Here is a 16,476-nt window from a genome sequence, read left to right on the forward strand (position 1 = left end):
CCAGAAGTGGTACTGCGATGCTCTGAATGGGACTAAGTCCCAGGACCTTTGAAACGGGTAGGTCCTGGTGTGGAAGGGTAGGGGGCTGCCGATTGGGGGATGATCAGTTGTGGGTGGGTGGTGGTGATCGTGGCGTTTGTGGATTGGCCAGGGACTAAGTGGGTACTCAACAACCATTAAATGGACATCACGACCTTAATAGGTGAATGGGTGGGTTTCCTGCCCAAGCACGAAATTGCATCTGGGTTTGAGAGGATGGGTTCCGGCAGGGTGGGGGAAGTGGGGGGGCATGCATTCATTCAATTTTACCCCTGCCTCAGAACCTGCTTTGGGGCGAGCATAAAATTCTGCCCAAGTTTTATTTTTCTATGGCCTTCATATTCTAAATCTCTTTGACGTGTGACATTATCTTTCATTCAGGTGAAAATAGCCTTCCAATACCAATCACCCATTACAGTCCTGAGCATCTTCCTCCAGAAAATTCACCATTTTTGGAAAGGAACTTTGTATGCAGGTTAAGATGTCTCCTAGATAATTCCTCTGGATTTCTGGTAAAGTTATTTTTGACCTTTTTGTTTTCTTCACTGTTCAACATTCACATGAAATTGTTTAATAATGAAACACATTTATTAAACCATAGTCACTTAGTCCTCTGTATGATGTAATTCCAATGCCCTAAGTTAGAAAGCACTTGCTTTAGAATATATTGTGAAACAATGTTAATAGGTGCTCAGATAATTCCTAGACAGCCATGTTCCAAACAGGCATGACTCCTGGCAGTTGATCATATGGGAGAATTAATGCAAGTTCACAATATAAAGCATTTTGAAATTGATGACTGAATACTGCATTGCAGAAGACTCAGTGATAGATTGATAGAAAATGTAACTTCGACCGACTATTAATTTCTGAATGGGCATCATGCGGAAATTATGCAATCATTTGTTTAAAAGTATATCTTAAGTGCTTTAAAATCTTCAGAAAGATACAGTGGTCTATAGTTTTCTGACAAACTGATGATTGAAATAATGGAAGTTAACATTATTTATGCTCAAATACTACAGAAACTGTAGGTGAGTGGATTAAATGCGAAGTCAGAACATTCATCCAAAATGTGCTGCTCTGCTGTTAACTTTGAGAAAGCAGTATCTCACTCTCTTCCTCAACATTTAAAATGCATTGAGTGGCGTGATGTTGCTGTATTTACATTGTAGACACAGACTAAACTCGGCACAGAAAGTTCATTTCGGCCTAAGTAACCGTTAATAGTTGTGATACCTGTTAGTTATTGCAAGCCAAACTCTCTGGCACTGAAAATTAACTTTACAAATGTGGTATCTCATTTCCTGTTGAAAATGTTCAAGTTTTAGAATTATTTTCTTTTACTATTCCTTTGTCTAATTTCTCTTTTTCTCAATACAATCTTCCCTTCCCTCTCTTTATTTTACAGTTTGGATCTGATTTAGTATTGAATCCATCTACTCTAAATTTCCTTTTAGATCTTTTCCCTGTCAACTTCACTTAAACTTCAATTTGATCAATTATGGGATGCCCTGTTCACTTGTGTCCCTCATGCCTGGTATGGCTCACTACAGTATTACCATCTTGCACTTTCCTCAACTTACGCACAGAAAATATAAAAAGCTAAAGTTGTAAGGTCAAACAAAATTAATGGCCAATGTCGTAAGTCTCAAACAAGAATTATTCACTTGTTTAATGTTTTTGTTTTTTCGACTAGAGCAATATTGCTAATTATTTCACACTAGAAGGGAATTTTTAAAAATTGTATGCCAATGCCTGCAGCAAGCAAATCTTATAGAATTACTTCTTCAGAGTCAACTTTTTTGAATACCTGAACATTTCCTCAAGTTATCGAATTGTGCGGGTAACTACTTAAAATCCAAGAAACTCTGGGCGAAATTCTCCGTTTGGGAGACCAGGGGCTGAATCCTCCAAAGTCGGGATTCTCCCTTTTGCTGGCAGCCCGGGGCTTTCCGACGGCGCGGGGCTGCCCCACAATGGGAAACCCCATTGACCAGCCGGCAAAACAGAGAATCCGAACGGCAGGACGGAGTATCTTTCCCATAGTTCTCCAGCCGGAGCTGAATTGCACCTGATTTGGGAACCCACTGGGAACGCAAATCAGGAAGCGATTCCCACTCCTTCACCATGCAAATCATTTAGAACTGAGATGAGGAGAAATTTCTTTGCAGTTTTGCTATTTTGGGGAAAAGGGAGAGAAGAGATCCATGGTGGTAACTAAAATACAAGACAAGGACTTCTGCTTGTGACCATGGAGTGGATTACATAAGAACTAGAAGCAGGAGTGGCCATCTGGCCCCTCGAGCCTGCTCCGCCGTTCAATGAGGTCATGGCTGATCTTTTGTGGACTCAGCTCCACTTTCCGACCCAAACACCATAACCCTTAATCCCTTTATTCTGCAAAAAACTATCTATCTTTATCTTAAAAACATTTAATGAAGGAGCCTCTACTGCTTCACTGGGCAAGGAATTCCATAGATTCACAACCCTTTGGGTGAAGAAGTTCCTCCTAAGGGTCAGATAAAGGGCTGTTCCTGGTCAAAGTCACAGAAAAGGGCTCTTTTTACCCAGATCCGGGTGGAATTTTGATGAAAAGGCAAAGGTGAATGTTAAAGGAGTAGTTTACCCCTGGAATGGTATGTCTTCTGATCACCGGACCCGGCAGAAAACAGTGAGAGGTTTGGCTGGAAGGTTGAAACAGTCTTGTGCTTCACAGACAGTCTCTTCCAGTAGGCAGGCGAGGGGCAAGCTGTAAGGCCCCAGATACAGGAACTGATAACTTTTATCAAGGAGGAATTCCATAAACAGAGGAAAGAAATGCATGAGGGACTGAATGGGTCGGCTAAAAGGGCGCGGGTGTTCGCGCACCACTGGAGCTTGAAAGCGGGGGTTGTCTTTTTGCAGGAGACACACCTCCGTGTGAAGGACCAGGTTAGGTTAAGGAAGGGGTGGGTCGGGCAGGTTTTTCACTCGGGGTTTGATTTGAAATCGAGGGGTGTGGCGATTATAATGAGCAAGAAAATGGGATTCGTGAGTGCGAAGGAGGTGAGGGATCCAGGTGGGAGATATGTGATTATGAGTGGGGTATTGGAAGGGGCACCGGTAGTGTTGGTAAATGTGTATGCCCCAAATTGGGATGATGTAGGTTTTATGAGGGGGTTGCCGGCAGCAATCCCGGATTTGGCCACGTTCCAGTTGATCATGGGAGGAGATTTTAACTGTGTCCTGCAGCCGTGGGTGGACAGATCGAGCCCCGGGGCAATGGATAGGGTACGAATGACAAGGGAGCTGGGGGGGTTTATGGAGAGGATGGGTATGGTGGATCCATGGAGCTTTCAGAACCCTGGTGGAAGGGAGTATTCCTTCATTTCACACATCTATAGGGTGTATTCGAGGATTGATTACTTTGTAGTGAGTCGGGAGATTTTGGTTGGAGTGGAAGGGGCAGAATATGTGGGGATAGTTATCTCGGACCATGCACCCCACTGGCTGGATATTCGGTTCAGTGCGGGACGAGAGCTGAGGCTGGGGTGGAAGTTTGACTCGGGGTTGTTGGCGGATGGAAGTTTTTGTGATAAGGTGCAGTTGGCGATTAGGGATTATGTGGAGTTCAATCAGAATGGGGAGGTGTTGGCGGGCATTTTTTGGGAAGCACTGAAGGCAGTGGTCCGGAAGAAATTATCTCATTTACGGTTTGTGCGAATAAGGAAAGGAGGGCGGAACAGGAATGTCTAGTGAGCGAGATAGTGGAGGTGGACAGGGAATATTTGAGGGTGCCCACGTGGAGGGATTGGCGAGGAGGAAAAAGTTGCAGGGGCAATTTGACAGGCTAACAACGGGGAGGGCGGTAGGGCAACTACGTAAGGCAAGAGGGGTGCAACACGAGTATGGGGAGAAGGCGAGCCACATGCTGGCACACCAGCTGCGGAGGCAGGCTGCATCCAGGGAAATATTGAAGATCCGGGCTGGGGATGTGGTGTCAGAGCCAGGGAAGATAAATGAGGCATTTAGAGAGTATTACCAGGGACTTTATGAGGCAGACCCAGGAGGAGAGGAGGGGGACATGGGGTGGTTTCTGGACGAGCTGGAATTTCCCCAGGTGGAGGAAACTAAGAGGCAGGCGTTGGAGGAGCCCCTGGGGCTGAGGGAGGTGCTGGATGGTATCAGGGGTATGAAGTCAGGGAAGGCCCCTGGGACGGATGGGTACCCGGCAGAATTTTATAAGGAATTTGCGGCGGACCTGGCACCACATCTGTTGGGGGCGTTTAATGAAGCACTGGAGAAGGGGGAGTTGGCGGAAACGATCAAGCAGGCAGTAATCACACTAATCCCCAAAAAAGGAAGGATCCGGTGGAATGTGGGTCATATAGACCCATATCACTATTGAACACGGATGTGAAAGTATTGGCTAAGTTGTTGGTGGGGAGGATGGAGGATTGTGACCTGGGGGTGGTTGCAGGAGATCAAACAGGCTTCGTTAAGGGCAGGCAGCTCGCGAGTAATATAAGACGGCTGTTAAATGTGGTGATCAATCCGTCGAGAGCTCTGGTACCGGAGGTGGTGGTGTCCATGGACGCGGAGAAAGGATTTGATCGGGTAGAGTGGCGGTACTTGTTCGAAGGTTAGGGTTTGGGCCGAGAGTTGTGGCATGGGTGCGGTTGCTGTATGTGGCGCGAAGAACGAGGGTGAGGAGGAATGATATCTGCTCATGAAGCCTTGACTTTCACAGGGGTATGAGGCAGGGGTGCCCGCTGTTGCCGCTGTTGTTTGCGCTGGCCATAGAGCCATTGGCGATGGCTCTCAGGGGGTCGGCAGAGTGGAAGGGGATAATGAGGGGACAGAGGGAGCATCGGGAGTCGCTCTGTACCATGACCTCTTGCTGTATGTTTCGCATCCTTTGGAGAGTATGGGAAGGATTATGGGCCTGTTGGGGAGGTTTGGAGGGTTCTCGGGATACAAGCTGAACGTAAGGAAAAGCGAGGTATTCCCGGTGAATGAGCTGGCACAGCGGGCTAATTTGGGGGGGATGCCATTTATGGTAGCGAGGGATAGGTTTTACTTGGGGATTCAGGTAGCGAGGGAATGAACGGGGCTCCATACGTGGATCTTAACGAAGCTGGTAGAGGAGGATCTTAAGAGGTGGGATACACTGCACTTAACGTTGGCGGGGATGGTCCAAGTGGTGAAAATGAATATTCTGCTGAGGTTCTTGTTTATCTTTCAGGCTCTCCCGATCTTTATACCAAAGGCCTTTTTTCGGAAAGTGGACACAATCATCTCTGACTTTGTATGGGCGGGGAAGGTGCTAAGTCTGGGGAGGACCCTGCTACAGAGGCAGAGGCAGCAGGGGGGATTGGCGTTGCCAAACTTGCTTCATTATTATTAAGTGGCAAATGTGAACAAGGTGCGGCGGTGGTGGGAAGGAGAAGGGGTAGAGTGGGTTAGGATGGAGGAGGAATCTTGTAAGGGGTCTAGTTTGAGGGCTCTGGTGACGGCAGCATTGCCAATGGCTCCGAGTAGGTATTCAGGGAGCCCAGTGGTGCAGTCCACGGTGAAGATATGGAATCAGCTTAGGAGGCATTGTAGGGTGGAAGGGATGTCGGTCCTAACGCCGCAGTGTGAGAATCATGGGTTTGAGCCGGGGGGGGGCTGGTTAGTGTTTACAGGAGGTGGCGGGAAGTGGGGCTGGTCAAGGTGAGGGATTTGTATTTGGAGGAAGGGTTCGCCAGTATGGAGGAGCTAAGGGAGAGGGTAGAGCTGCCGAGGGGTAGTGAGTTCAGGTATCTACAGGTTAGGGACTTTGCACGAAAGGTCTGGAAGGGGTTCACTAGATTGCCGGGATACACCCTGTTGGAGCTTCTGGATGTGGAAGGGGAGGGAAGAATTGGGGATATATATAAGTGGCTGGGGGAGCAGGGAGGCAAGCAGGTGGTGAAGATCAAGGAGAAATGGGAAGCGGAGTTGGGAATGGAGATCAATTGGGGAGTATGGAGTGAGGCACTGCGAAGGGTAAATGGGACCTCCTCTTGTGCAAGGATGAGCCTGAGACAGTTTAAGGTGGTGCATATGACTTGGGCAAGAATGAGTGGGTTCTTTTAGGGAGTAGCAGATGAGTGTGAGAGGTGTGGGCGGTGGCCAGCGAATCATGTGCACATGTTTTGGGGTTGTGAATTGGGAAGATTCTGGGCAGGAGTGTTCGCGGTCTTAGCCAGGACAGTTGATGAGGGAGTGGACCCGGACCATTTGGTGGCGATATTTGGGGTTTCAGAGAAGCCGGAGCTCATGGAGAGGAGGAAGGCCGATGTCTTGGCCTTCGCCTCTCTGATTGCACGGTGACAAATTTTGCTGGAGTGGCGGTTGGCATCGCCACCGGGGGTAGCAGCATGGTTGGGTGACCTGTACGACTTTCTGCGGTTGGAGAAGATAAAGTATGAGTTAAGGGGCTCAGCAGGGGAGTTTGAGAAAAGGTTGGGGATGTTTGTGACCATGTTTGAGGAACTGTTCGTCGTGGGAGGGGGGCGGGGGGGGGGGGGGGGGGGGGGGGGTGACGGGGAGTGGGGGAAGGAGAAAAATCTGTACAAACTGTATAGTTGATTGTTGGGAAGAATGTATCCCGGGGTGTTTATTTGCTGTAACCTACTTTGATACAAGTTTGAATAAAATGCGTTTAAAAAAAGAAAATACAAGACAAAGGCTCATGGAGTTGGAAGCAATCAATTTGCATAGATGGTTAACAGACATGAAACAAAGAATAGATATGAAAGAGCACATCAAAAATCTTTGAATTGCATTGACAGCAAGGATATAAATTAGATCAAAATAGCAAAGAAATGTTTCCTCTTCTCAGTTCTAAATGATCAGCCCCTTATCCTGAGGCTGTTCCCCAGTGTACCCAGACAAAAGAAATAACTACTGTCTACCTTGTCAGGTCCCTTCCAGGTTACTTCTAATTCTTCTAAACTCAAGAGGCTGGAGATCCAGTTTACTGAGCCTCATGTCATGGGACAACCCTCTCACCCTCGAAACATTAACATTTTAAAGTTTCATGCTTCTCTAATTTTGCTCCCAAAGAGAATGATCTCACTTCCCCCAAGTTATACTCCATCCACCAACTTGCTGCCCACTCACTTAATTTGTCTCCATCTCCTTGCAGCCTCTTGCATTGCCATCCAGCTTTCTATCATCAACAAACTCAGATACATTTCTCCCAGTCTCTTTGTCCAAGTTGCTAATATAGATGTGATTGATCCTTGTGGCACCCCACTAATTAAAGTCTATTGACGTGAAATGCTATTCTTCTCCCGATCTTCTACTTCATGTCCATTAACCTCTTTTCCAACTTTGCTAATTTATTACTTCCAGCTCAATGAAAGATACAGAACGTCTTGCTGAGAGTTTATTGACTTTGTTGGTATCAACACTTTTCACATACACCCAGGGTCTGGATTCACCGCAATCGGCGAATTGGCCCGGCGCCAAGATCGGCGCGGACCACTCTGGCGTCGGACCAACAGGAAGTTGTAGAATTCTCCGCACTTCTGGGGGCTAGGCCGGCGCCGGAGGGGTTGGTGCCGCCCAGCCGGCGCCGAAGGGACTGCGCGAGTTAGCGCATGCGCAGAACCGTCGGCGTGGTTTAGTGCATGGGCAGACCGGCCGGCGTATTCTGGCGCATGCGCAGGGGGGTGTCTTCTCCGTGCCGGCCCGGGCGGAGACCTACAGTGGCCGGCGCGGAAGGAAGAAGTACCCCCACGGCATAGGCCTGCCCGCAGATCATTGACCCCGAACACGGGCTAGGCCACCGTGGGGGCCGGATTCCCCCGCGCCCATCCGAGGACCGCACCAAGATCCGAGGACCCTCCAGGTCCCTCCATGTGGGACCATGTCCAATCCACGCCGGTGGGACTGGCCAGAAACCGACAGCCGCTCGGCCCATCGGGGCCCGGAGAATTGCCGGGGGGGACTGCTGCCAACAGCGTGGCATGATTCCCACCCCCGCCGGAAAACCGGCGCCGGAGAATACGGCAGCCGGCGGCGGGGCGGGATTCATGCCGCCACCCGGGCAGGCGGGTCGGAGAAGTGTCCCAACTATCCCATATTTTTCTGTTCAAATACCCATCGTCTGTTTCCTTTAAAAATGTAATTGACATTAATAAACCTTATTAATCTGATTTATTCGATGTTGACAATATCCTTTGGAAGCTTCAATAAACTTATAAAACACTATTTCCCTTCTGTAAAAACATGGGGCGTAATTCTCCGTTGGTCGACGCCAAAATCGGGGTGTGCGATTGGGCAGAGAACAGCTCCCGACGCTGAAATTGCGCCGGTTTGACGCTGAATCGTAATGCTCCGCCTCCTGGAAAGGTGGCGCCAATGCGATGCACGGCACGCGTAGTTGAAACACCGTTCGCATATCATTAGCGGGCTCACACACAATTCTCGACCTTTAATGGGCCGAGTTCCCAACAGCACGGTCCACATGTGCTCCCACAAATCGTGAACCTGGCGTGGTAGCTTCTGGGAGAGAGAGAGGGTGTACGGACAGTGTCCAGCACTGCCATACTTCACCGACAGCTGTGCCACTGGCCGAGGGGCTTCTGCCAGGGCTGGGGGGAGTAATGGGGGATGGCCAGGAGGGGGCTGTGTGATCAGGATGAACGGGTACGCAAGACCATTACCGCAGCTGGCAAAGGAGCCATGCGGCTGCGCATGCCGCTAACAGGCCCTTTTAAACCTGGTGCCCTGGGCCGTATAGGTGACCCCACCCCAACCGGGGAAACCCCCGGAGTGCCCTCTGGCCTCAGCCGACCCATCAGCTGTATGGGCGCTCCAGCACAACCTGTTCCATCTCTTCAGACTCGATCAGTGCGTGTGTGGAGGGTGTATTGTTTAAGCGCGGCTTAGGCTTGACAGCCCTGCGAGTGTCCATCACGGACCTGGCAATTCCTGCAACATTTTTTGTGCGATTTGATGGGGTTCCACGCGGTGCCGGTGCTAGCCCCTCACCGGTAGCGGAATCAGTACACGTTTGGCACCAATGTTTTGACGTGAAAGCCCATTGATGCTCCGTTGGCATCAAAACTTAGACTCAGAAACGGAGAATCCAGCCCATGTTGTGTCTGTCCGATCAAACTAAGTTGATAAAGTCCAGCATTTTCCAATGACTGATGGCAGATTAATCATTCTCTGTTGTCGCCGACTTTCTTTTCTAGGATAGAAAGAAGCTCACTGCCACCTTTTCAGGGACAAATAGGAATGGGTAACAAATGCTGGCCTTGTCAGCGACACTCATAGAACATAGAACATGACAGCGCAGTACAGGCCCTTCGGCCCTCGATGTTGCGCCGACCACTCTAAAGCCCATCTACACTATTCCCTTATTGTCCATATGTCTATCCAATGACCATTTGAATGTCCTTAGTGTTGGCGAGTCCACTACTGTTGCAGGCAGGGCATTCCACGCCCTTACTACTCTCTGAGTAAAGAACCTACCTCTGACTTATCTGTCTTTTATCTATCTCCCCTCAATTTAAAGCTATGTCCCCTCGTGCTAGACATCACCATCCGAGGAAAAAGGCTCTCACTGTCCACCCTATCCAATCCTCTGATCATCTTGTATGCCTCAATGAAGTCACCTCTTAACCTTCTTCTCTCTTAACGAAAACAGCCTCAAGTCCCTCAGCCTTTCCTCATAAGATCTTCCCTCCATACCAGGCAACATGCTGGTAAATCTCCTCTGCACCCTTTCCAATGCTTCCACATCCTTCCTATAATACGGCGACCAGAATTGCACGCAATACTCCAAATGCGTCCGCACCAGAGTGTTGTATAGCTGCAACATGACCTCATGGCTCCTAAACGCCATCCCTCTACCAATAAAAGCTAACACACCGTACGCCTTCTTAACAACCTTCTGAACCTGGGTGGCAACTTTCAGGGTTCTATGTACATGGACACCGAGATCTCTCTGCTCATCCACACTGCCAAGAATCTTACCATTAGCCCGGTACTCAGTCTTCCTGTTATTCCTTCCAAAATGAATCACCTCACACTTTTCTGCATTAAACTCCATTTGCCACCTCTCAGCCCAGCGCTGCAGCTTATCTATGTCCCCCTGTAACTTGTAACATCCTTCCGCACTGTCCACAACTCCACCGACTTTAGTGTCATCTGCAAATTTACTCATCCATCCTTCTACGCCCTCCTCCAGGTCATTTATAAAAATGACAAACAGCAGTGGCCCCAAAACAGATCCTTGTGGTACACCACTAGTAACTGGACTCCAGTCTGAACATTTCCCATCAATCACCACCCTTTGTCTTCTTCCAGCGAGCCAATTTCTGATCCAAACTGCTAAATCACCCTGAATCCCATGCCTCCGTATTTTCTGCAGTCGCCTACCATGGGGAACCTTATCACACGCTTTACTGAAATTCATACACACCACATCAACTGCTTTACCCTCATCCACTTGTTTGGTCACCTTCTCAAAGAACTCTATAAGGTTTGTGAGGCACGACCTACCCTTCACAAAACCGTGTTGACTATCTCTAATCAAATTATTCCTTTCCAGATGATTATACATCCTATCTCTTATAAACCTTTCCAAGATTTTGACCACAACAGAAGTAAGGCTCACTGGTCTATAGTTACTGGGGTTATCTCTACTCCCCTTCTTGAAAAAGGGGACAACATTTGCTATCCTCCAGTCTTCTGGCACTATTCCTGTAGACAAAGATGACTTAAAGATCAAGGCCAAAGGCTCAGCAATCTCCTCCCTAGCTTCCCAGAGAATCCTAGGATAAATCCCATCTGGCCCAGGTGATTTATCTATTTCCACACTTTCCAGAATGGCTAACACCTCCTCCTTATGAACCTCAAGCCCTTCTAGTCTAGTAGCCTGAATCTCAGTGTTCTCCTCGACAACATTGTCTTTTTCCTGTGTGAATACTGACGAAAAATATTCATTTAGCACCTCTCCTATCTCCTCGGACTCCAAGCACAACTTCCCACTACTGTCCTTGACTGGCCCTACTCTTACCCTAGTCATTCTTTTATTCCTGACATATCTATAGAAAGCTTTAGGGTTATCCGTGATCCTACCTGCCAAAGACTTCTCATGTCTCCTCCTGGCTCTTCTTAGCTCTCTCTTTAAGTCCTTCCTCGCTAACTTGTAACTCTCGAGCGCCCTAACTGAACCTTCAAGTCTCATCTTTACATAAGTCTCCTTCTTCCTCTTGACAAGTGTTTTGACTGCTTTAGTAAACCACGGTTCCCTCACTCGACCACTTCCTCCCTGCCTGACAGGTACATACTTATCAAGGACATGCAGTAGCTATTCCTTGAACAAGCTCCACATTTCCATTGTGCCCATCCCCTGCAGTTTTCCTCTCCATCCGATGTATCCTAAGTCTTGCCTCATCGCATCATAATTGCCTTTCCCCCAGATATAACTCTTGCCCTGCGGTATATACCTATCCCTTTCCATCACTAAAGTAAACGTAATCGAATTGTGGTCACTATCACCAAAGTGCTCACCTACCTCCAAATCTAACACCTGTCCTGGTTCATTACCCAGTACCAAATCCAATATGGCCTCGCCTCTCGTTGGCTTATCTACGTACTGTGTCAGGGAACCCTCCTGCACACATTGGACAAAAACGGACCCATCTAATGTACTCAAACTATAGCGTTTCCAGTCAATATTTGGAAAGTTAAAGTCCCCCATAACAACTACCCTGTTTCTTTTGCTCCTATCGAGAATCATCTTTGCAATCTTCTCCTCTACAACTCTGGAACTTTTCGGAGGCCTATAGAAAACCCCTAACAGAGTGACCTCTCCTTTCCTGTTTCTAACCTCAGCCCATACTACCTCAGTAGACGAGTCCTCATCAAACGTCCTTTCTGCCACCGTAATACTGCCCTTGACTAACAATGCCACCCCTTTTAGCACCTTCCCTGAGCTTACTGAAATATCTAAATCCTGGCACCTGCAACAACCATTCCTGTCCCTGCTCTATCCATGTCTCCGAAATGGCCACATCATCGAAGTCCCAGGTACCAATCCATGCCGCAGGTTCACCCACCTTATTCCAGATGCTCCTGGCATTGAAGAAGACACACTTTAAACCACCTTCCTGCCTGCCGGTACACTCCTGCAATTTTGAAACCCTACTCATGACCTCACTACTCTCAACCTCCTGTATACTGGCCCTACAATTCAGGTTCCCATGCCCCTGCTGAACTAGTTTAAACCCACCTGAAGAGCATTAGCAAATTTCCCCCCCAGAATATTGGTACCCCTCTGGTCCAGGTGCAGACCATCCCGTTTGTAGAGGTCCCACCGACCCCAGAATGAGCCCCAATTATCCAGAAATCTGAAACCCTCCCTCCTGCACCATCCCTGTAGCCACGTGTTCAACTCCTCTCTCTCCCTATTCCTCGTCTTGCTATCACGTGGCACGGGGAACAACCCAGAGATAATAACTGTTGTCCTAGATCTAAGTTTCCACCCTAGCTCCCTGAATTCCTGCCTTACATCCCCATCCCATTTCCTACCTATGTCGTTGGTACCTATGTGGACCACGACTTGGGGCTGCTCCCCCTTAAGGATCCCGAAACACGATCCGAGACATCACGCACCCTAGCATCTGGGAGGCAACACACCAACCGTGAGTCTCTCTCGGTCCCACAGAATCTCCTATCTATCCCCCTAACTATGGAGTCTCCAATGACTAATGCTCTACTCCTCTTCCCCTTCCCTTCTGAGCAACAGGGACAGACTCTGTGCCAGAGACCTGTACCCCATGGCTTAACCCTGGTAAGTCCCCCCCCCCCCCCCCCAACAGTATCCAAAGCGGTATACTTGTTACTAAGGGGAACGGCCACAGGGGATCCCTGTACTGACTGCTTCCTCCCAGCCCCTCTCACCGTCACCCATCTATCTTTATTCTTCGGAGTAACTACATCCCTGAAGCTTCTATCTATGACCAACTCTGCCTCCCGAATGATCCGAAGTTCATCCAACTCCAGCTCTAGTTCCCTAACGCGGTTTCTGAGGAGCTGGAGATGGGTTCACATCCCACAGATGAAATCAGCAGGGACACTGACGGCGTCCCTCACCTCAAACATTCTGCAGGAGGAACATTGCCTGTCATCCCCTCTAGATAAAAAAAAAGAAAGAAAGAGCTTACCTGTTATTCACTCCCCTTCTCAACAAGCCCTCACTCAGCAACCGCTGCGCCCCGCACGATAACACCTGAGGGAAAATTAATAAAAACTACTTACCAGTCACCAACCAATCCCTTACCTGCAGGCTGTGACGTCACGGTTGAACTTTCCACTTCTACCTGCCCTCGAGCCTTCCTCTTGATCCTTACAGCAGTTGTTTTTTTTTGGTTAGAGGAGGGGGTCGGGAGGGAAACACTGAAGAAGTGTTTCGGGTTTAAGCGTCACTTGACAAGAGCTCCTCCACAAACCACCTCCAAGTTAGGGTCAGCACACGGACGTATGCAAATTTCCCCTGCAACGGCCAATCAGCAGCTCCGCTCTACTGCACTCTGCCCTCAGAATAAAAAAGAACAGTTATATTTGCCAACTTCCTATCATTCTAGAATCCAGGGAATTCTGAAAAATCATAACCAGTGCATCCAATATTTCTGTAACTACCTCTTTTAGAACCTGTTTGACGCTTTTACCCTCTTAGGTTTCTCTAGTAGAATAGAATAGAATAGAATTTACAGTGCAGAAGGAGGCCATTCGGCCCATCGAGTCTGCAGCGGCTCTTGGAAAGTGCACCCTATCTGAGGTCCACACCTCTACTCTATCCCCATAACCCAGTAACCTCACCCAACACTAATGGCAATTTTGGACACTAAGGGCAATTTATCATGGCCAATCCACCTAACCTGCACATCTTTGGACTGTGGGAGGAAACCGGAGCACCCGGAGGAAACCCACGCACACACGGGGAGGATGTGCAGACTCCGCACAGACAGTGACCCAAGCCGGAATCGAACCTGAGACCCTGGAGCTGTGAAGCAATTGTGCTATCCACAAGGCTACCGTGCTGCCCCTTCTTCGCTACTGAAAATGAAATGAAATGAAATGAAAATCGCTTATTGTCACAAATAGACTTCAAATGAAGTTACTGTGAAAAACCCCTAGTCACCACATTCTAGCGCCTGTTCGGGGAGGCTGGTACGGGAATTGAACTGTGCTGCTGGCCTGCCTTGGTCTGCTTTAAAAGCCAGCTCTTTAGCCCTGTGCTAAACCAGCCCTTGATATTAGTTACATTAAGTTCCTCACTCTGAATAGCCTCTTTGTTACTCTTTCTGCTGTCCTACAGTGAAGAGGTCTGTATAAAAGACAGACAGAAAGCGCATTCAGTAAGCTTTGCGCAGGTCAAGGAGACACCGCCTGAGTGAGACACGTCCAGAGTGGGAATTGGAACTTGGTAATTTGGTGCAGAGTGGGAGTAGGTGCTTTTTCCCTACCGTTTTGTTCTCTTTCTTCTGGCCTGTAACTTTTAATCTACAAGGAGAGAACCAGAGAGCATCCTGGGAAGGTAAGTGATTTTTATTTTTATTACCTTTTCAAATTGTGTGGGGGGGAGAAAACTGAAGTGACATCACAGTAAAGCTGTGAGCTGATTGGCTGGTTGGGAATCTACACTAAATTTAAAAATTAAACATTGTTATACTAATTAAACATAATTACTTAATTACTTAATTATAATTTAGAGGGGTATCTAAGCCAGAGATCGGAGTGTACTGTATTTAGCTTTCACATTTATAGTAGAAATCTAGTGCTAGGAAACATATAGTTAACAGTAACTTTTTTTTAAATTTAATTTACTAATTAATTAATGCAATGTCAATTAGAGGGATGCAGTGCTCTGACTATGAGATGTGGCAGGCCCGGGAGGGTTCCAGCGTCCCGGATGGCTTCATCTTCAGAAAGTGCACCCAACTAGAGCTCCTCACAGATCGCATGGTTCGGTTGGAGCAGCAGTTGGATGCACTTAGGAGCATGCAGGTGGCGGAAAGCGTCATAGATAGCAGTTATATAAATGTGGTCACACCCAAGGTTCAGGCAGAGAAATGGGTGACCACCAGAAGGGGCAGGCAGTCACTGCAGGAATATCCTGTGGTTGTCCCCCTCTCGAACAGGTATACCCCTTTGGATACTGTCAGGGGGGATAGCCTATCAGGGGAAAACAGCAGCAGCCAGAGCAGTGGCACCACGGCTGGCTCTGATGTTCAGCAGGGAGGGTCAAAGCGCAGAAGAGCAATAGTCATAGGGGACTCTATAGTCAGGGGCACAGATTGGTGCTTCTGTGGACGTGAAAGAGACTCCAGGATGGTATGTTGCCTCCCTGGTGCCAGGGTCCAGGATGTCTCAGAATGGGTAGCGGGCATCCTGAAGAGGGAGGGCAAACAGGCAGAGGTCGTTGTACATATTGGTACTAAAGTCATAGGCAGGAAGGGGCATGAGGTCCTGCAGCAGGAGTTCAGGGAGCTAGGCAGAAAGTTAAAAGACAGGACCTCTAGGGTTGTAATCTCAGGATTACTCCCTGTGCCACGTGCCAGTGAGGCTAGAAATAGGAAGATAGAGCAGCTAAACACATGGCTAAACAGCTAGTGTAGGAGGGAGGGATTCCGTTATCTGGACCACTGGGAGCTCTTATGGGGCAGGTGTGACCTGTATAAGAAGGACGGGTTGCATCTAAACTGGAGAGGCATAAATATCCTGGCCGCGAGGTTTGCTAGTGTCACACGGGAGGGTTTAGACTAGTATGGCTGGGGGGTGGGTACCGGAGCAATAGGTCAGAAGGTGAGAAGAGGGAGAACTAGAGAATAGGGCCAGTATGGCTCTGAGGAAGAGTAGACAGGACGATATTGCTGAAAACAGCGGGTCTGATGGCCTAAAGTGCATATGTTTTAATGCAAGAAGTATTACGGCTAAGGCAGATGAACTTAGAGCTTGGATTAGTACTTGGAACAGAATTAGGCGGGAACTGAAGAACCTAGATTGGGGGCGGAAGTTTGAGGGTAAGTCAACATCTGACATGTGGGACGCTTTCAAATGTCAGTTGAAAGGCATTCAGGACCGGCATGTTCCTGTGCGGAAGAAGGATAAATACAGCACATTTTGGGAACCTTGGATAACGAGAGATATTGTACGCCTCGTCAAAAAGAAAAAGGAGGCATTTGTGAGGGCTAGAAGGCTGGGAACAGATGAAGCCTGTGTGGAATATAAGGAAAGTAGGAAGGAACTTAAGCAAGGAGTCAGGAGGGCTAGAAGGGGTCACGAAAAGTCATTGGCAAATGGGGTTAAGGAAAATCCCAAGGCTTTTTACACGTACATAAAAAGCAAGAGGGTAGCCAGAGAAAGGGTTGGCCCACTGAAGGATAGGCAAGGGAATCTATGTGT

At 48.3% G+C, this 16,476-nt stretch overlaps 1 protein-coding gene across 1 annotated transcript in view; it reads left to right on the forward strand.

Moving 5' to 3' along the window:
• Positions 1-16,476, forward strand: part of ahr1a (aryl hydrocarbon receptor 1a) — a 290,646-nt gene that overhangs the window by 233,824 nt on the left and 40,346 nt on the right. Inside the window, exon 6 of the mRNA XM_072509176.1 lies at positions 421-551. Coding sequence (XP_072365277.1) covers positions 421-551 — 131 coding nt within the window. The remainder of the gene's footprint in view (positions 1-420; positions 552-16,476) is intronic.

The sequence above is a fragment of the Scyliorhinus torazame genome, chromosome 6 (assembly GCF_047496885.1).
Source record: "Scyliorhinus torazame isolate Kashiwa2021f chromosome 6, sScyTor2.1, whole genome shotgun sequence".
Lineage (NCBI taxonomy): Eukaryota > Metazoa > Chordata > Chondrichthyes > Carcharhiniformes > Scyliorhinidae > Scyliorhinus > Scyliorhinus torazame.